This window comes from Podarcis vaucheri (genome assembly GCF_965113315.1).
Source record: "Podarcis vaucheri genome assembly, chromosome: 6".
NCBI classification, from domain to species: Eukaryota; Metazoa; Chordata; class Lepidosauria; order Squamata; family Lacertidae; genus Podarcis; species Podarcis vaucheri.
The window spans coordinates 18,004,183-18,025,660 of NC_138764.1; the positions used below are offsets into that span (position 1 = coordinate 18,004,183).

At 45.5% G+C, this 21,478-nt stretch overlaps 1 protein-coding gene across 3 annotated transcripts in view; it reads left to right on the plus strand.

Moving 5' to 3' along the window:
• The first annotated feature begins 1,434 nt into the window (after positions 1 to 1,434).
• The window catches only part of LOC309533848 (sterol O-acyltransferase 1-like), a 69,160-nt gene continuing 49,116 nt past the window's right edge, over positions 1,435 to 21,478 (plus strand). Inside the window, exons 1-2 of one of the 3 annotated variants that reach the window (XM_082225500.1) lie at positions 1,435 to 1,456; positions 19,744 to 19,881. In XM_082225500.1, the coding sequence (XP_082081626.1) occupies positions 19,761 to 19,881 (121 nt within the window). In that variant the 5' untranslated portion in view covers positions 1,435 to 1,456; positions 19,744 to 19,760. Of the gene's footprint in view, positions 1,457 to 16,783; positions 16,915 to 17,054; positions 17,078 to 19,743; positions 19,882 to 21,478 lie in introns of those variants that run through there. The other 2 variants (XM_082225498.1, XM_082225499.1) reach the window with 2 other exon arrangements.

Sequence of the window (21,478 nt, forward strand, 5' to 3'; positions counted from 1 at the left end):
TGGTTTGACCCCTTTCCGTTTTAGCAGTACAAATTCTACAAACACCCTCCGTATCTCCTCAAAATCATTTCTCTTGCGTATTCCCTGTCTTACCTTAATAATACATGTTAATTTATCATTAATAGCTATATCCCACACCTCTTTATTGAAATACTTCCTTGTCACTTGTACAACTTGTAAACAGTGAGATTACACGAGCACCCCCCGCACCCAGTTCTCTTAGTCTTAATTCCCCTTGTTTACTGATGCACACCCAGCAAACCCCAAAGTCAGTTGCCCTCTTGTTATCTTTTCATTCAGCAGCCTAACAGCCCACGGATAGAAGCTGTTCTTTACCCTGTTGGTGTGACTAATCATGATTTCATCCAGTGGATTCACGGGACAGCCTATAATATCTTGTGCTGTATTCACCACCCTCTGTAGGCACTTCCTATCAGATGATGTCAAACCAGCGTACCACAACGTGATGCAGACACTTTCTATTGTGGACGGGTAGAAGGAGATAATCAAATGTTAATTGACATCGTTCTTCCGCAATACTCTGAGGAGGTGGAGTCTCTGTTGGGCTTTCTTAACCACCTGCGTTGTATTTATTTTCCAAGTAAGGTCTTCACTGAGATAAACTCCTTTATACCATTTATACCATTTTTATACCATTCTTCCATTTTATATTCACCTTGTCCCTTCCACTTCCTAGCTATAATAACTCGTGCAGTTGTCAATAAATTTGTGAGCAAGTCCTTCATAGCCTGCGAACTTTCCACCCCATCATAAATTGATAATCATGCTACATCTGGACTTACGGTCAGCTTTAACCCAGTGATTTCTGTTATCTCCTTAAACACCCTTTGCCAAAAAAAATGTACGTTTACACCCCTACCACATGTGAATGTAAGTCCCAGTTTCCTGGCATCCCCTCCAACATAACACAGAACATAATTTTAGGACACATTATTCACAGCACAGTCCTATATATGTTTACTCGGGAGTAAGCATCACTGTGTTCTATGGCTTCTTCTACCATGCAAAAGTGTACTGGGTTGCAGCTGCAATTCCATACATACTTTCTTGGAAATAAGCCCCACTGAGCTCAATAAAAGTTACTTCTGAGTAGACGTGTATAGGATTGTGCTGTAAGACTGCTCCCTTTTGCCAGGCATATGGTCCTCCTGCTGGTTGCTTCCTGCTGGAACGTGTCCAGAGGAGGGCAACCAAAATGGTCAAAGGCCTGGAAACGATGCCTTATGAGGAACGGCTAAGGGAGCTGGGCATGTTTAGCCTGGAGAAGAGGAGGTTAAGGGGTGATATGATAGCCATGTTCAAATATATAAAAGGATGTCACATAGAGGAGGGAGAAAGGTTGTTTTCTGCTGCTCCAGAGAAGCGGACACGGAGCAATGGATCCAAACTACAAGAAAGAAGATTCCACCTAAACATTAGGAAGAACTTCCTGACAGTAAGAGCTGTTTGACAGAGGAATTTGCTGCCAAGGAGTGTGGTGGAGTCTCCTACTTTGGAGGTCTTTAAGCAGAGGCTTGACAACCATATATGTCAGGAGTGCTCTGATGGTGTTTCCTGCTTGGCAGGGGGTTGAACTCGATGGCCCTTGTGGTCTCTTCCAACTCTATGATTCTATGATTCTATGATTCTATGCTTAATATGGGCTCCTTTTAAATGGGTTTTACCAATATTTTTCCTTGGCAGTGTTGCTGAGTTTGTAAATTTTAAGTTTTAGCCCCCTCAGGAGCCGTTTTAAGGTCTAGAGAGCAGGGTATAATTCAGGAATGTGCAATCTGCAGCTCTCCAGATATTGCAGAACTACATCTCCCATCAACCCCAGCCACTGACCACAGGCTAGCTACTGAAATATAGTCGGAGTCGAGAGTGGATTTCATGCTCTTTATTCAGCTCATAGGGTTGAGGAGGAATGGAAGTTCCCCCAGAATGTCTGCCTTATATGCATTATTTATGCAATGGGCCCCACGTGATTGGCTAATTCCGGGATTCTCCTGAAGGCCAATCAGGTTGCGGATTCCCTTCCACCTGGAGCTGGATTGGGTGGCTGCTGTGGACCAATCAGACTGCTGCATTCTGCATCCTATTGTTCTAAGACCAATCAAACTGCTGCATTCTGAATCCTATTGTTCTAGGACCAATCAGACTGCTGCATTCTGAATCCTATTGTTCTAGGACCAATCAGACTGCTGCCTTTTGGATCCTGTTCAGCTCAGTACATAACAGCTACTGTAAACCTTTCAAATAAATTGGAAAGGTGTGGTGAGCTGCTTAAATAAACACACACCTGTTGCATTGAGCTTTGACTCAAAATCCAAGTATTACGGTCCAAAGAAAATGACTGCCGTTGACTAAGCCATAGATTACAGTCGTAGAAGTGACCTGGAAGTGAAAGGCTGCCCCTGTCTTATCTCTTAGACTAGCATGAAGCATCCTTTAGAGCTTTCACAGGAAGAAAGGGAAAAGGCCCGCCGTGGTACCAGGGAGTGGAAGCAGCTGAACGAGGCGATGAGGAAAATCATTCGTTTTCCTCAAGCCATTCGCCCAGCCTGCAGGCTTTTATTTTATTATTACTCCGGTGATGGCAAAGGTTAATTCATTGATCAGAGGAGGCTATGTTGTTCCAACAATTAAAATTAATTCTTGTCTCTGTGTACAGGAAAGAGACAGATGGCAAAGATGTAGGAGGGAAGACGGAGAAAATGCAAACAGGAGAGAGGGGGGGGGGAGAAACAGCAAGCAATTTGTTTTATTTTTGAGAAAGAAATATTCCTCAGACTTGAACTAGAGGTGGCTGGATTAAAGATCATTTCTCTCAAACCGCTGAGGATAAGATTTGAAGAGCACCAGATTGCAGATCGCACAGTCTCTATCCAAACGCATGTTCGGGCTGCCCAGATTGCTATTTGGAAATCAATTCCTTCCTTCTGTTGCACCTCCCATGTGATGCTGCCTGAGGCAGGTGACTTCAGGGGGCCTTGAATATAGGCACATAAAACATACTCTCAGATTACAGAGATCTGGAACATCTGGGGAGGGAAAGATGGGGGGAAACCAACAAACCCACCAGGCAATACTATTGCCCAACACTTTTCTGTCAAGGGGTAATATGTAGAAGGCAGAGCAAGAGAGAAAAGTGTGCGGGGTTAACTAATCCGGAATAAAAAACTAATCGAGAATAAAAGTAATCTGCAATGTGGTTTGTTTGTTTTTTTACAATTTTTTAAATCAATGCCGCATTTGGTTGTTCCGAAACGACATAGAAAGGGGGGAGCACTTTAAAAAGCCAGAAAAAATAAGGAGGAAATGAAAATGAAGGAACTCTGATGGGATGTGTTATAAGAATTTTAAGGTCACAAACATAGAATAAATATTATTCAACGTCAGATTCGTTGGACTGGTTATGTTGTGCCTGATTATCATCTTCCAAAGCAGCTACTTTATTCCAAACTTAAAAATGGCTTCGGGGTTGGCGCGATCAGCTAATGGCGGATTCCCTCCGAGCTCCGGAGGGAATCGGCTCGGTGGAAGAGGGGTCCTGCCGCGGCGGCGACGCGGGGACCCTCAGAAACCACAGGCGCGGATGCCTGTGGACTTGGTGACTCGGCGGGCACCATTTGCGCCCCTCCGACTTGCAAAGAAGCCTTTTTAAAGGCTTCGGAGCGGGTGGCGGAGAGTGGCGTGGTGCTGTGAGTAGACCGCTTCTTCCACGGAGTGAAGCCACAAGCCATGCCCGAAGAGCTCTGACTTCTTTCCTTGTTCATCTGGACTACAAAAAGTAACAACCCGTGAGTATTACGGAAATTGGAATTAAAAATCGTTTTTAATTAAATTTGGTACGACCAGGGGAGGTGCCAAAAGGAAGTCCGCCTCCCCCCCTTGCAGACAACGTAAAGCAAGAATTAGACAACTAAGGTTGAGAGACTGTTTTCCTCTCTTCAAGATAAAAAAATTTAATTCCACAACTTGGATATATAATTTATTACTGGAGGATTAGAACTGAATGTTAGGGTTGAAGTGCAACCCCCCCCCCCCCCGGAACCAGGAGCGATCCGCGAGAGAGCCTGCAGGATATTTACAGAGTTTGACAGCTGTCAAATGAGCTGTCAAAGTCAGGAAATTATATTTGTTGCTACTCGAACCGGTTATTTTTGTTACATTGGACTGTGAGTTCTTGAAAAAGGAGAGGACATAAGAACAAAATAACCTGATTGTTGGAGAAAGAATACTTAGTAACCAGAATCCCTCTAGAGGGGGTTCTGAGACATTACAATGGCTACAGATGGAAAATTACAAGCAGAACTGGATAGGGTGTTTGACTTCCTGGGAAAGCTGCAAGAGCAGAGTGATGTTATGGCTGCAAATCTGACAACCTTGAATCTTAAAGTAAACAAATCTGTTGAAGTGGTTAGGGACTTGACGCAAGAAAAATCTGCAGCTGGAAAGGAAGATACATGTGTTGTTTTGGAAGAAGGCGAAGGAGGAGCTGAAATGGTACAAGTGGAGAAGGACAACCAGAGGCCTGTCAAGTTGGAATGTAAGGAAAGCAAGGTTTGGATGAAGAAAATTTGGTTTGAAACGGAGAATGAGGACTGGGGACTTTTCCCTATGGGGAGTCCGGAAGACCTATGGATTACAAATTTGATCAAGGTGAAAATTGGAATGTTTGGGACATTTGGGACACTTGGACTTAGAAAGATTAAGAAGCCGGACCTGGACTCTTTCTTTGAATATGGTGGACTGGTTGGAAAAAATATTGATCCTACTGGGTCAAAGATGCTCCGAGATCTGATGTTCAACATAAAGGACTGCCAACAAAACCGGTTGAAAGGGACTGAGAGAGATTTAAGAGCCTCGGACGTGATAGATCCAGGCTGAGAGCCGACAGACTGAAGGATAATTTTGGGGGGATCGAAACTGGGGGAGGGGGGGAAGCTTTGGAGTCCAAAGGGGTATAACTATATGTTTTATTTGATAGGTTGTTTTGTAATTATTTTAATAATTGGGAACCTCGTGAAAGGGAACTTGGGTCGACCTTAGAAAAAGGGGTTAATGTTGAGTATTAAAAGGAGGTCTAGAAGTTTAAAACAGGCTAATTAAGACGAATTAAGTAAAATATTAATAAATATTAATAAGGGATAATTTGGGTATAAAGAACTTGTTGAGCTAAATTTTGGAATTGGGATGCAAGAAGGGGAGGTGGGGGAAGTCTGGGACAGTGGTTAAGAAAATAAGGTTTTAAAATAATATGTGTTATTTGTGTGTAGTGTTGATGTGTATGTTTATGTTTTTGTGTGTCTAAAAAATTGAGAAAATCCTAATAAAAATTTTATTAAAAAAAAATAAAAATGGAAAGCGATATGCTGGTGGCTAACAAAAGAGGTTTAAAGACTCTCTCAAGGCAAATCTTTTTTAAAAATGTAGTATAAACACCGACAATTGGGGAACACTAGCCTGCGAGTGCCCCAGTTGGAGAACAGCTTTTACCAAAGGTGTCATGTGCTTTGAAGACGCTCAAACTCAGGGCGAAAGGAAGACATGTGCTAAGAGGAAGGCACGCTTGGCAAACCCTCACAGTGATCAACTCCCGCCCGGAATCCAATGTCCCCTCTGTGGAAGGACGTGGGGATCCAGAATGGGCCTCCACAGTCACTTACGGACTCACTGTTAAGACCGGGTTGGCGGAAGACAGTATTACTCAGCTACAAATGATCACCAAAGAAGAACAGTATTTGAAAGAATGGATTCCATATACAGTGGTACCTCAGGTTAAGAACTGAATTCGTTCTGGATGTCTGTTCTTAACCTGAAACTGTTCTTAACCTGAAGCCCCACTTTAGCAAATGGGGCCTCCCACTGCTGCCACGCCGCCGGAGCACGATTTCTGTTCTCATCCTGAAGCAACGTTCTTAACCCGAGGTATTATTTCTGGGTTAGCAGAGTCTGTAACCTGAAGCATCTGTAACCTGAAGTGTATGTAACCCGAGGTACCACTGTACTAGTACTAACTAGTACGCAGGTGGTGCTGTAGGGATGCGGGTGGCACTGTGGTCTAAACCACAGAGCCTAGGGCTTGCTGTTCAGAAGGTCGGCGGTTTGAATCCCTGTGACAGGGTGAGTTCCCGTTGCTCGGTCCCTGCTCCTGCCAACCTAGCAGTTTGAAAGCACATCATAGTGCAAGTATGTTAAGCCGAGGTACCACTGTATCATTGAATTTGTCCATGGCAAGTCTGCCTTTATCTGCAGGTTGTTCATATGTTGTGAGTTTGTAGAAGTCTTCAATCCAATCATAGAAGGGAGACACATTTTTATTTTTCCAACTCCCCAGTATCCGTCTTTTTGCTGTGGTAAGGGCACAGAGAGTCCACTCGTATTGCCCCTTTGTCAGGTTCCATGTGCTGGGTGTAGAATTCGAAAGGATATTTTGCTCTGTAAAGGTACATTTGGCCTCAGCGATGGGAGTCCAGTAATGAATCATTTAGCTAGTGCAATGGAGGAGGAAGAGGTTGAAAATGCGAGACTTACTGGCACCTGTAGCAGCAACAGCAGCTGGAGTGTGGCCTGCAGTGCCACCTGGTGGCCGACCTCGGAACTTCCATGCCCATCCAAGATTTAAAGCTTTAGGCATGTGTTTTACACACACACACACACACACACACACACACGAATTCACAAGCAGGAAATATCCCAAACAGCTCTTCCCCTGAAATATACTCAGAGTCGAGAGTGGATTTCATGCTCTATATTCAGCTCATAGCAGCAAGGAATGAAAGTTCCCCCACAATATCTGCTTTATATACATTATTTACACAATGGGCTGCACGTGATTGGCTAATTCTGGGATTCTCCTGTAGGCCAATCAGGTTGTGGATTCACTTCCACCTGGAGCTGGATTGGGTGGCTCCTACGGACCAATCAGACTGCTGCATTGTTCTAGGACCAATCAGACTGCTGCATTGTTCTAGGACCAATCAGACTGCTGCATGTTGGATCCTATTGTTCTAGGACCAATCAGACTGTTGCATTTTGGATCCTATTCAACTCAGTACATAACATCCCCACAAACCACCCCCAAATTTCCCAACATAGGAATAGTGTGAGTGGAGGCTGGGTGCACCACATTGGAGACCCCAGGCGGAGTAGTAGGGGAATCTCATCCTTTACTTCCATACAAGGGTGACAGGCCAAATCATCTGTCAGGATAGCTATGGTGGCCACGATTTCGCTGAAAACCCGATGTCTTAGGATTCACAACAAAGCAACGGCAAACACCTGCTAAAGACCCCCTGAAATGTTTGGCAGGGAAAACCCCACATTTCATGGCACCCCCAAAAATGAGCCTTTGGCGCCCTAACTCACGGGATTCCAATTTCTCCAAAAGTCAGACGTTGTCCGATTCACTCCAAAGCAGCGCCAAACACCCAGAGAATGCCCCCTGCAAGGTTTGGGGGTGAAAACACTACGTTTCACATCACCCCACAAAATGAGCCCTCGACGCCGTAACCCACATGGTTGTCAGGTTGTCAGGGAGATCTTGCAATTAGAGGTCAAGAGATATGTAAAAGTCATTGCTTTATATGATTCAGCCACATGGTGGAGCCATACACAAAGATTAAAGAAGCCATGATAGCCAGCTCTGAAAAGCTGGGATGGTTTGTGTCTTCAAAGGCATGGCAGTGTGGCTTGAAGTTAATGACTTGTAACACCTCACAGTCATCATCATAATATAATAATAATAATTATTTATTATTTATACCCAGCCACTTTGGGCGGCTTCCAACAAAATATTAAAATAAAATAGTCTGTCAAACATTAAAAGCTTCCCAGAACAGGGCTGCCTTCAGATGTCTTCTAAATGTCAGGTAGCTGTTGATCTCTTTGACATCTGGTGGGAGGGGGTTCCACAGGGCAGGCACAACTACCCTGTAACTTGGCTTCTCGCAGGGAGGGAACCGCCAAAAGGCCCTCAGCGCTGGACCTCAGTGTCCAGGCAGAACGATGGGGGTGGAGGCGCTCCTTCAGGTATACTGGGCCGAGGCCATTTAGGGCTTTAAAGGTCAGCACCAACACTTTGAATTGTGCCCAGAAACATACTGGGAGCCAATGTAGGTCTCGGCGGCCACTCCCAGTCCCCGGTCTAGCTGCCGCATTCTGGATTAGTTGTAGTTTCCGGGTCACCTTCAAAGGTAGCCCCACACAGAGTGCATTGCAGTAGTCCAAGCAAGAGATAACTAGAGCATGCACCACTCTGGTGAGACAGTCTGTGGGCAGGTAGGGTCTCAGCCTGCATACTAGATGAAGCTGGTAAACAGCCGCCCTGGACACAGAATTGACCTGCGCCTCCATGGACACCATGAACTGAAAGGTCCCGGCGTTACCCTGAGCCTCAGCCACAAGGAATGTGCAGCAGCAGAAAATGGTAACACTGTTCTAGGTTGCATCAACGGAAGTCCAGGGTCCTGATGAAACGAAGTCAAAGTCCTAGTCTCTCCTAGCTTGGTCAGGCCACAACTGGAGTCCTGTGTCCAGTTCTGGGCACCATCATTTAAGAAGGGTGTTGACAAGCTGGAATGTGTGCAGAGGAGGGCAACCAAAACAACCAAGGGTCTGGAAACTAAGATTTAAGAGAAACACTTGAAGGAGCTGGGTAGGTTTGGCCTGGAAAAGAGGAAACTGAGAGGAGAAACCCTGTGGAGCCTACCTTTTTCCTCGAGGTACCTTCTTTTGGCCGTTGCTTTTTCTCCAGTCCTTGCAGTGTCTCCACTCAGGGACGAATGGCAATTCCTCCCACGAACTTGGCAGGATGTGCACTGGAACCGCGGACACCGATCCGAGCTGTTCACCGCAGGGACGCCTTGGACCCATGTCCCTTGTCCCCAGGGAATGCTGTTTCCCGGCCAATGCACCAAGAAATGTAGCCTTTTTAGCCTCGGGTGAGAAGAGCTTTGTGCCCGGGACGGGGAAATGGGAGTCAACAGACACTCAAGGAATAGTTTCGGAGAAAAAACTTTATTCTGCCATCTGGGGTGGCACAGTGGCGTAGCGTGGGGGTGCAGGGGGGGCCGGCCGCACCGGGCGCAACATCTGGGGGTTAGGGGGCGCAAATCCACGGGTTAGGGGGCGCAAATTACTTGCCTTGCCCCGGGTGCTGACAACCCATGCTACGCCACTGGGGTGGCAGAAGGAGCAAGTGTGATAGATTCACAAAACAAGCACGGCTTCACAGTCATTTCCACAGAGCATATATTCCCCTTCCAGTTCCCTCGCCTTTCTCCTCCTCTTCAAGAGTCCTGCCCCATGATGTGTTTCCTGAGCATGAACAGAAAGCTCCTGTCTTGGGACTCTTTTGGACTCTTCCCAAGAAAGAGGGATGAGAAGCCTCGCGTTCCATCGTGTCCAAGATATGTTTTCTCTTTTCTCTTGCTCTATTGGCACAGTTCCCAGAAAGAAAAGCGGCAAGTTGAATGTACCTTTTGGCAAGGTCCGCTAGCCTGAGAAGCGACCTTGGTTACAGCAGAGCGAAATGTTTCCGATGCCTTTTAGTTGCTGAGAAAATGATTTGGAAAAGCTTTGAGAAGCTTTGAGCCTGCTTTTTTTTTGGGGGGGGATGACTTCGGGCCTAGGTGGGGTCACCTGTCCTCACCTCCTTCACTGAGGTACTCCAAATAATACGGCGGACCCAGGGGATCTCCCCACACCATCCCTTAACTGCTTTGGGAGTCTTCTCTTTCTAGAAGATCTCTCCCCTCCGGACTCGAACTCAGCTCCTCCACTTCACTCCTGTCTGAATACTCTCCCTAGACTATTGGAAGACACAAGATTTACCCACTCTGGAAGAATGGCAGATGAAGGTGATCGACTACATGGAATTGGCAGAAATGACTGGCAGAATCCGAGACCAGGGAGAAGAGGCGGTGGAAGAAGAATGGAAAAAATTTAAAGACTATCTACAGAAATACTGTAAAATTAATGAATGTTAAAGGGATGTTGGATTGAAAATAAGTGGTGTTAGTTAAAAGATTAATAAAAATATGTAAATATGGATGACAATGGTGGAAAATATATATTTATTATAGGTTAAGATGTTGAGTGAGGATGAATGATAGAGGGTAAGGACTTGCTGAACTAAATATCTGAACTGGAATACAAAAAGGGAGGTGTGAGGAGGTCAAGAAACTAGTGAATGAGGTATAAGATATGAAAATACTAATCTTTTTTCTGTTTTCTTTTTTGGTGTTTTTTCTTCTTTTTTCTATTCTGTTAACTGTTTTTTATTGTGTACTTCTATGTGTTTTGTTTTGTATTTTCCCATTTTGTAGCTTTTTTTGGTTTGTATTTTATGTTTAAATTTTGAAGCTTTTGATTGTTTAATAAATATTATTTTTTTAAAAAAATGAATACTCTCCCTAGACACTCAGTCTAGAGACTCCTTTCTCTAGCTGTAGATATTTCCCTCAGGGTGGATGTGAAACACACTTTTCCTAACTCTACCTCACGGTTTCTCTTAAACCACCTCCCTATCGCTATCTATATCTATCTGGCATGAGCGCAGCCGTGTGTGTGTGTGTGTGTGTGTGTGTGTGTGTGGCACAGCGGGACAGCTGCCCCCCTTCAAATAAATCAATTAAATCCATACAAACTGAGGTTCTGCCCCCCCATACATTCTGGCTTTGCCCATGCTAGCTGGACATTCCCTCAGAAACGGTTCCTTTTATTTTCCCTCCAAAAGTGCTGCTCCCCCTCCCCCTCCCCCAACTGGATGCCTTGGTAGCCAATCAGAAAGAGGCCACAGCCGTCTGGGGGGATTTCTGAGGCACTGCATCACCAGACAATCTTCCCTGGCTCTGCTGTCTGTCACACCAGGCAAACCTCCTGGCGGGCTGGGGGTGGTGAGGAGGATTGTATGAAGTCCGGGGGCCACGACTGAGAAAGCCCTGCTCCAGTAGTCACTACCTGCTGCGAGGGAGGGGGCCTTTCAGGAAGGCCTCTGAAGATGACTGTAAGGTTTGAGCAGGCCCATGTGGAATAGACCCTGTTTCTTATAGATTAAAGGTAAAGGGGCCCCTGACCATTAGGTCCAGTCACGGACGACTCTGGGGTTGCGGTGCTCATCTCGCTTTATTGGCTGAGGGAGCCGGCATACAGCTTCCAGGTCATATGGCCAGCATGACTAAGCCACTTCTGGCGAACCAGAGCAGCGCACAGAAACGCGTTTACCTTCCCGCCGGAGTGGTACCTATTTATCTACTTGCACTTTGACGTGCTTTCGAACTGCTAGGTGGGCAGGAGCATATCGATGTATGTAATTTTTTTTTCTTAATTATATTTAGTGGTAGTATGGCTGTATTGTTTTTTGTAACATGAAACCATTCAATAAAAATTATTTTTTTTAAAAAAAGGTGGGCAGGAGCAGGGACCGAGCAACGGGAGCTCACCTCGTCACGGGGATTCGAACCGCCGACCTTCTGATTCGCAAGTCCTAGGCTCTGTGATTTAACCCACAGCACCACCTGCGTCCCATCTATAATCCTTAAGGATTACTATAAGTAATCCTTATAGATTACTTTGTGTTTTATTATGTTTCAAAAACAGTGTTTCTGGTGGTGTGAGACGCCCTGAGCAACATTTGGTGGACAGGTGGGCTATGTGGGCAAGAAATAAATAAGATTGATAAAGCTGCCCTTCTATCAGGGCACTAAGAGAATTTTTTAAAAAAGAAACATTTAAAAGATGTTTTCTGCTGTTCCAGAGAAGCGGACACGGAGCAATGGATCCAAACTACAAGAAAGAAGATTCCACCTAAACATTAGGAAGAGCTTCCTGACAGTAAGAGCTGTTCAACAGTGGAATTTGCTGCCAAGGAGTGTGGTGGAGTCTCCTCCTTTGGAGGTCTTTAAGCAGAGGCTTGACAACCATATGTCAGGAGTGCTCTGATGGTGTTTGCTGCTTGGCAGGGGGTTGGACTCGATGGCCCTTGTGGTCTCTTCCAACTCTATGATTCTATGATTCTATGAAAAGATAATGAGAGAAACAGAGCTGAAATACTGCCTGGGGGACAATAGGATCCTGGAGACACGAGTTCAGCGAAACCATTCCAGCTTGAAAGCACTTGGAACGAAGTTGGATGAAGCCACTCGGAAGTTCTCCATCCAGCAATGTATTTCGAGCAATTTTGTTGGCAGGGCTGGGTCTCATCTAATCCTCAGCAATGTGTGTGGAGAGGCTAAGCCGCCTTCCCGATGTCAGCGGCTCTGCTGCTACTTATCTGAATAGGGAAGGGGTGAGGTCGAGGCTGTGCAGCTACACCAGTGGAACTGCCACCAGCAATTCCACACTCCTGTGCATCCTCCAACCTCACTGTCACCCAGCCATCCAGGTAAACAGCAGAATTGCTTTGGGATGCAACAGGCATGTGTTCAGACAGAAGGCTAACCAGATCCTTGTCTTTGACAAGCTAGTCTGTCTGGCAAGGTGTCGATGAGCTTATGCAACGAGATGTGGTGATGATGTCTGACGTATTCATCTTCCTCTGCTGAGTTTTAGGATCAGCACTGGGCATAGCAGAATCGTAGAAGTGTAGAGTTGGGTCATCTAGTCCAACCCCCTGCAGTGCAGGAATCTCTGCCGAATGTGGGTCTCGAACCCTCGACCTTGAGATTAAGAGTCTCGGGCTCTACTGACTGAGCTGGGCAGTGGTTTTGGTATCTTTCAGAAAGACTTTGGGGCAGATTTATGGAAGGTAAGTCTATGAACAACTTTCAACCATGCGAGGAAATGGAACCTCCATGTTCAGAGGCAATGTACCCCTGAGTGCCAGATGCCTGGGACCTTTATTCTGCTAATACCCTGCTGCTTGTGAACTTATGGAGGAACTTGACTGGCCATCTGTGTGTTGAGCTAATCCACCAGTGCGAGTAGATAAATAGGTACCGCTCTGGCGGGAAGGTAAATGGCATTTCCGTGCGTTGCTCTGGTTCACCAGAAGCTGCTTAGTCATGCTGGCCACATGACCTGGAAGCTGTCTGCGGACAAACGCCGGCTCCCTTGGCCTATAGGAGCTGAGGGCACTGTCATACAGTGGTTCCGCTCCTTCCTCCTGGGCCGTGTTTAGAAAGTGGTGGGGGGGATGAGTGTTCAGACCCTTTGGCCCTCACTTGTGGGGTACTTCAGGGTTCCGTCCTCTCCCCCAAGCTTTTTAACATCTATATGAAGCCGCTGGGAGAGATCATCAGGGGATTTGGACTGGGTGTCCATCAATATGCAGATGATACCCAGCTCTACCTCTCTTTCAAATCAGAACCAGTGAAGGCGGTGAAGGTCCTGTGTGAGTGCCTGGAGGCGGTTGAGGATGGATGGTGGCTAATGGATTGAGGTTGAATCCTGACAAGACAGAAGTACTGTTTTGGGGGGACAGGAGACGGGCTGGTGTGGAGGATTCCCTGGTCCTGAATAGGGTAACTGTGCCCCTGAAGGACCAGGTGCGCAGCCTGGGAGTTATTTTGGACTCACAGCTGTCCATGGAGGTGCAGGTCAATTCTGTATCCAGGGCAGCTTTCTACCAGCTCCACCTGGTACGCAGGCTGAGACCCTACCTGCCCGTGGACTGTCTTGCCAGAGTGGTGCATGCTCTGGTTATCTCCCGCTTGGACTACTGCAATGCGCTCTACGTGGGGCTACCTTTGAAGGTGACCCGGAAACTACAACTAATCCAGAATGTGGCAGCTAGACTGGTGACTGGGGGCGGCTGCCGAGACCACATAACACCAGTCTTGAAAGACCTACATTGGCTCCCAGTACATTTCCGAGCACAATTCAAAGTGCTGGTGCTGACCTTTAAAGCCCTAAACAGCCTCGGCCCAGTATACCTGAAGGAGCATCTCCACCCCCATTGTTCTGCCCGGACACTGAGGTTCAGCGCCGAGGGCCTTCTGGTGGTTCCCTCATTGCGAGAAGCAAAGCTACAGGGAACCAGGCAGAGGGCCTTCTCGGTAGTGGCGCCCGCCCTGTGGAACGCCCTCCCATCAGATAAACAACTACCTGGCATTCAGAAGACATCTTAAGACAGCCCTGTTCAGGGAAGTTTTTAATGTGTGTCATCTTAGTGTATTTTTGGTCTTTGTGGAAGCCGCCCAGAGTGGCTGGGGAAACCCAGCCAGATGGGCGGGGTGCAAATAAAAAATTATTATTATTATTATTGAGCAAGATGAGTGCCGCAACCCCAGAGTCCTCTGCGACTGGACCTAACGGTCAGGGGTACCTTTACCTAATCCACCAAGCACTTATGTTTCAGTCAAATACCGCCACCTAATGGCACCTTGCAGAAAACTATATCTATACTTGGGAGATAATGATACATGTGGCCAATGAGCAACCAGTGCAGATGTTTTAACAGGGGTGTCCTAGGCTGTTGGCTACCCAGCTGCTTCATTCTTTGCTCTTCTGCAGGCTTTGTTGCTCTAAATGTAGTGGTAGTAGGTTCAGTTTTTGCTCAAATAGTGGGAAAGAATGCAACAGCAGTGCAAGGAGATTGGGGCAAGAATGCCCTAGTTCAGATGTTTTAATTTATGGCAACAGATGGCAAGCCAATATATCAGGGTTTCCTCCCACTTTGTTTCTGCCGCTCTGTGTGGAGACCAAATGCTTTGGGAAGACAAATTTGTAGTGGTGGTATGAGATCATTTGGCCTGGGGTGGAGGCAAGCTTTGTGAAAGAGCTGCACTGCCCCCTTCTTGAGATATGGAGGGTGGCCATCTACTTGTTCTTTTCTTTCCCTTTTTTTACTGCAATGATTCCTCTTGCTACCAACCTATCATGCAATTGCAGAGCAATGTGAAAAGGTTCTTATGCTTAATTCCTACATGCCATGTTACACAGTGGCGTAGCGTGGGGGGTGCAGGGGGGGCCGGCCGCACCGGGCGCAACATCTGGGGGTTAGGGTTAGGGTGCGCAAATCCACGGGTTAGGGGGTGCAAATCCACGGGTTAGGGGGCGCAAATTACTTGCCTTGCCCTGGGTGCTGACAACCCACGCTACGCCACTGATGTTACAGTTAAAGGAATAGGAACCAAAATGGGGGCGGGGGGGCGGGTTGTCAACCTGTGGGTCTACCAAAGACTCTGTGCTGGCAAGGTACAAAACAAGCCTGGGAAATTGTGTTTTGGTTTAAAGGGACACAATATGTGCAGGCATACACTGTATATGCAAAATGGCTTGTGCTTGGCCTGTCTTGATGGGCACCAATCTGAACTTATTCTGTGGTTTATTTCTGTAGACTGTGGCATCATTAGAGTTGGCATAAGTTTCAGTATTGTTGTGGCTTTAAAATTCAGCTCTCTTCTACTGAATATTATGCAAGATTTTCCTCATCCTGATGCCACCCATTTTTGGCTGAAGCAGGGTTCACTCTGCAGCTTGTTTCCTATAGGTGGGTTGTATACGCGGGACGTGGGTGGCACTGTGGGTTAAACCACAGAGCCTAGGACTTGCCGATCAGAAGGTCAGCGGTTCAAATCCCTGCGACGGGGTGAGCTCCCGTTGCTCAGTCCCAGCTCCTGCCAACCTAGCAGTTCAAAAGCATGTCAAAGTGTAAGTAGATAAATAGGTAAATGGCGTTTCCGTGTGCTGCTCTGGTTCGCCAGAAGCGTCTTAGTCATACTGGCCACATGACCTGGAAGCTGTACGCCGGCTCCCTCGGCCAATAAAGCGAGATAAGCGCCGCAACCCCAGAGTCGGTCACGACTGGACCTAATGGTCTGGGGTCCCTTTACCTTTATACTTCCTGAAGGAAGGCGATGTGGAGTTTCATGGTGTTTACAAAGCTGGCATAACTTGATATGTAATGTATTCCCCAATGAACTCTCTTGACCCTGGTGCTAGTCTTTATCTTAAATGTGACCTGGAAGGCATGCATGACATTCCTGACTTCATAAGACCTAAAGCACAGGGCTTTTGTGTTACCAGCAAACTTTAATTATCACCTCCTGTAAAAAGAATGGCTTCCATGCAATACACAGAAGGCAGGATTCAGGAGACATACAAGATAACCAGTTAAGTCATTTCCCACATATGGTGTGTGTGGAGCCTGTATTTACTATTTACTTCATCCAGTAGATTCCAGGGTGGTTAACAATAAGCATATATCTTAATCGAAAATAGAAAGAAAAACAGCTTGCACAAGTTAGTGCCCTTGTCCCCGTGTTACAGACTAGCAATGGGTCTGCTGTTTTCTACCATTAAAACTGCCCTCTTTGGCTGCCCCGTGTGACAAGGTGCTTGCCATATCCTGGTTCCAAAATGGGGCTGCCATATTCTAGTTCCACAAAAAATCTCATGAGGTTGGCTGCCATACTATGAACACTTCCCTTGGCACAAGCTGTATTAAACGCCGTAGGACAGTTTCCCGCGTCAGCTTGCCTTGAATCATTACCCAACTTTACTCCCAACTGTATAGTTTTCTGCAAGGTGCCTTTAGGTGGCACTGTTCGACTGAAACATAAGCACTGCTGGATTAGCTAACTAGCCCAGGTGTGCTGAACCATAGCCCCTCCAGATGTTGCTGAACAACCTCCCATCCCAACCTCCCACCAAAGCGCCCAACCTCCCATCCTCAAAGCTCCCAACCTCCCATCAGCTCTAGCAAGCATAGCCAATGTCCAAGGATGCTGGGAGTTGTCCTTTGGCAACATCTGGAGGATAAAGGTTCCCCCTGCGTGATTTAGTCCACCATTCTGTTTCCAAAGGGGGCAGCGACGTATCCTGTTCCCATCTCCTCCTCCGGCTTCGCCTCCTCTTTCGCCTACATGCCCTGACGAAGGCAGAGGAGGAGCCAAGCCATATAGCGCTCCCCTCCGCTTGCGGAGCTGCAAAAGACGCAAGGAGGAGAGAGACGCGGAGACTCAGGTGGGCGCTCCGGGGACGCAGGTGATGGGACTCGGACTGGGGCGAAGGGCGAGGGGCGGCGAAGGGCCGGAGAGGGGGCGCAGATACCCCTCCTGAATCTCCCGGTCGCCGTCGAGAAGGAGCGAAGGAAGCCTGCTGGTCCCCTCTTCCTCCTCTCCTTTCCGTGCGTAAAGGCTGAGCCCACCGGGTTCCAAGTTGGGACGTGGGAAAACTTTGGTTATTTGTACGATTTCTGGTTTAATTACAGCTTGGGGAAAGGGCTGTGTAGTTGGGCAAAAGGTTTGTTAAGGATCATCAGAACTGGCAGCAAGAAAGTGCTGTGTATGTGTGATTTATCCCTCTAAACTGAGATGTCACCTTAAACACAAGGGCTGCAAGTGGCGAAATCTTATCCTTATGGAAGATTTTAAAGGAACAAAGATCGGGTCAGAGAACATCTCCTGTAACTTTAACTTTCATTAATAATCAACCAAAACAAATCTTTTGAAAGATACAAGTTTAAGGCAGCTGGAAACCCCTTAGTTTCTATCCAACATCCTTCTAACATTCATTAATTTTACAATATTTCTGTAAATAGTCTTTAAATTTCTTCCAGTCTTCTTTCACCAACTCTTCTCCCTGGTCCCGGATTCTGCCAGTCATTTCTGCCAATTCCATGTAGTCGATCACCTTCATCTGCCATTCTTCCAGAGTGGGTAAATCTTGTGTCTTCCAATACTTTGCAATGAGTATTCTTGCTGCTGTTGTAGCATACATAAAAAAAGTTCTGTCCTTCTTTGGCACCAATTGGCCGACAATGCCCAGGAGAAAGGCCTCTGGTTTCTTCAGGAAGGTATATTTAAATACCTTTTTCAGTTCATTATATATCATTTTCCAGAAAGCCTTAATCTTTGGGCACGTCCACCAAAGGTGAAAGAATGTACCTTCCGTTTCTTTACATTTCCAACATTTGTTATCGGACGAATGATAGATTTTTGCAAGCTTGACTGGGGTCATGTACCACCTGTATATCATTTTCATAATATTCTCTCTTAAGGCATTACATGCCGTAAACTTCATACCTGTGGTCCATAACTGTTCCCAGTCAGCAAACATAATATTATGTCCAACATCTTGTGCCCATTTAATCATAGCAGATTTCACCGTTTCATCCTGAGTATTCCATTTCAACAGCAAGTTATACATTCTTGACAGATTCTTAGTTTTGGGTTCTAAAAGTTCTGTTTCTAATTTTGACTTTTCCACCTGGAAGTCGATTTTTTTGTCCAAATTATATGCCTCCATTATCTGATAATAATGAAGCCAATCTCTCACTTTGTTTTTTAATTTTTCGAAACTCTGCAATTTCAATTTGTCTCCTTCTTGTTCCAAAATTTCCCAATATGTCGGCCATTTGGCCTCCATATTGAGCCTTTTCTGAGCTTTTGCTTCCATTGGTGACAACCACCTTGGGGTTTTATTTTCCAATAAGTCTTTATATCTTACCCAGACATTAAACAATGCTTTCCTGACAATCTGGTTTTTGAATGCTTTATGTGCTTTGACCTTATCATACCATAAATATGCATGCCATCCAAATACATTGTTAAAACCTTCTAAGTCTAAAATGTCTGTGTTTTCAAGAAGTAGCCATTCTTTCAACCAGCAAAAGACTGCTGATTCATAGTAAAGTTTAAGGTCTGGCAGGGCAAATCCACCCCTTTCCTTTGCATCTGTTAATATCTTAAATTTTATTCTGGGCTTCTTGCCCTGCCAGACAAATCTAGAGATATCTCTCTGCCACTTCTTGAAGCAATCCATTTTGTCCACAATTTGCAATGTTTGAAACAGAAACAACATTCTTGGTAATACATTCATCTTTATCACAGCAATACGACCCAGCAGTGAAAGCTTCAAGTTTGACCAGATTTCTAAATCTTTTTTCACTTCGACCCAGCATTTTTCATAGTTGTCTTTAAATAAGTTCCCATTTTTGGCTGTCATGTTAATCCCCAAATATTTCACTTTCTTTACCACAGTCAATCCTGTCTCATTCTGAAACCTATCTCTTTCAATCGGTGTTAAATTTTTCTCTAAAACCTTAGTTTTTAACTTGTTCAATTTAAAACCTGCCACTTGACCAAATTCTTGAATCAATTCTAAAACTCTTTTAGTACTAGATTCTGGCTCCTGTAGCGTCAATACTAAATCATCTGCAAATGCTCTCAGTTTGTACTGTTTGGCTCCGACCTGTATACCTTTAACCCTTCTAATCATATTTAGCAGAACCTCCAGGACCGATATAAAAAGCAATGGGGAGATTGGGCACCCCTGTCGTGTCCCTTTTTCTATCTTAAATTCTTCCGTCACCACATTATTTACAATTAATTTAGCTTTTTGTTCAGAATATATTGCACCTATACCATTTTCAAAATCTTGGCCTACCCCCATCCCATGTCCCATCCTGAGATGTTCTTAGACTACAAGTCCCATCATTCCTAGCTAGGAAGACCTGTGGTCGGTCAAAGATGATGGGAATTGTAGTTCAACAACATCTGGGGACCCAACCAAGATTGAGAGAGGCTGGTTCAGAGAGTGAAGGGAACAGTTTGTGGTTTTGAACAAACCCTATCCTCTAAAGCTTTCACAACTTTCATCAGTCTGAAATGGTGCATTTAGAAATATTTTCTGGCAGCCAGGAGGCCTAGGGACTTGTTTTGTAAAAGAAAGATTGAGAGAGCACTGAGGTTCTTAGAATGATTATAATTATACATCATATAATAAAGAACGATAAGTGCATGGTCATAAAAAGCTGAGGTACTTCATAAGAGTAAGTTTTCTCCTCTACAGTGCGTTAGCCTGACACCATGGCGGGTGAAGAAAATATCTCCGTAAGGAATCGCCGATCAACTTATGAGACTGCAGAAGAGAAAGAAGACTTGTCAAAGAGGCATGAAGCAGACTGGTCTTTCCCACAATCAAGCAATGGTGAGATTTATTCATCAGTAACTGCAGAGATCTTATCTGATTTAGCAGATGAAATGATAAGCAGTGAAATGATTTTAAATCTGCATGTGAACAAAAGATCTGAAGTAAATATGAATCCAATTGTTTCCAGTGTTCACCATGTTCAGTGGGTTTATTCTGAATAAAACTTTGTTGACTACAACCCAGTGCATGTATCTTTGGTGGTGTAGTTCAACGTGGTACTCAGCCAGTTCTGAGCGTGTTTGCCTTGTGCTAATAAATTGACCTTAGCACTGTATTTATTCCCTGACTAGTTTTTTTTTAGCTGTGTGCCAAATTTGTGAAGCCAGCGGAGGGGATTCTTCTAGAGAACTAGTATGACCTGACTAGGAAAAGTATCTATACCTAAATTATCCGTGTTGTAGTTTTTGTTTCAACAGCTACCAGATATTTGCCTAAAAATATGAATACTGGCATTCATTGCTAAGCTTGTTTACTCAAATTCAAGCTGGGTGTGAAACTGCCTTCTACTGAGTTGGACCAGCAGTTCATCTGACCCAGTACAGCTTACTCTGACAGGCAGTTGCTCTTCAGGCCATGTTATTGTGGTCGGGTGGGATTCCACCAAGTCTTTGTGTGCGCAGAATGAGGTCTACTCGCCCAACCAGCCTTTCCCTGCCCACGGGCCTTAGGTTGCCAATCCCTGGTGTAGATGCATTTATGAGATTTCTTTATCAGTAACTGCAGAAATCTTATCTGAATAAATATAAGAATCTTTTTGGACCTGTTGGCACATCTGTAAAGTGGATTAATTGTTGTGTTGTTACACACACCCTACGACAAAGTACATCTTGTAAACTATCGTGCACTTAGGGCTGTCATATCGATGACCACTGGATTCTAACCATAGCTGAGAACTCAAATGATGAACTGAGTTATGATGAATTTGCGTAGCTGGCAAATTGTGTTTTCAAGCTGCTCCTGTTTTCTAGCCTCACAGCACTCAACATTGTAAGCTCAGTCCTGTTTGAAAGCTCAGACCCTGTCTCAGGGAGCAGGACCTTTGGGAGGCTGAGCGATGGCCCTAATTGTGGTCTGTCAGTTTGAAAATAAAACACATTTCAAAGGGGTTTAGGATGTTGATTCTCATCCCAGGCTTCCCCAGCTGACTCCTCTGCATCTCCTTACTTCATTCTCTGGACTGCTTTTGCTCCTACAAATTTCCTTGCTGCATGTGAAGTTCTACTTCTGGTGGGCTATGTGTACAGATGTGCACTGTTGCACTATGACAGCCTTCACTTACCTTGTGCCTTCCAGGTGCCATGACAAGTTTGTGGTCCAAACTTGTCATGGCACCAGGTTGGCAAAGGCTGTAGCATCAGAAGAAAATGTTGCCAGCGATGGGATGCTGAAACCACAGGAGGAAGAAACATGTGCCTACTCCACAATTTAACCAGTGCCCTGCATACATCTCATACGGTTCATTCCCATCTTCAATCACAGATATGATTTCTTACATCTTTTATCATCTCCCCAGCATCATGTTCCACCAACTTTGTGTCAGAGACTGGTCAGAGGAGGATGTTGGAGACCGCCTCTCTAGCTTGACCCTTCCGGG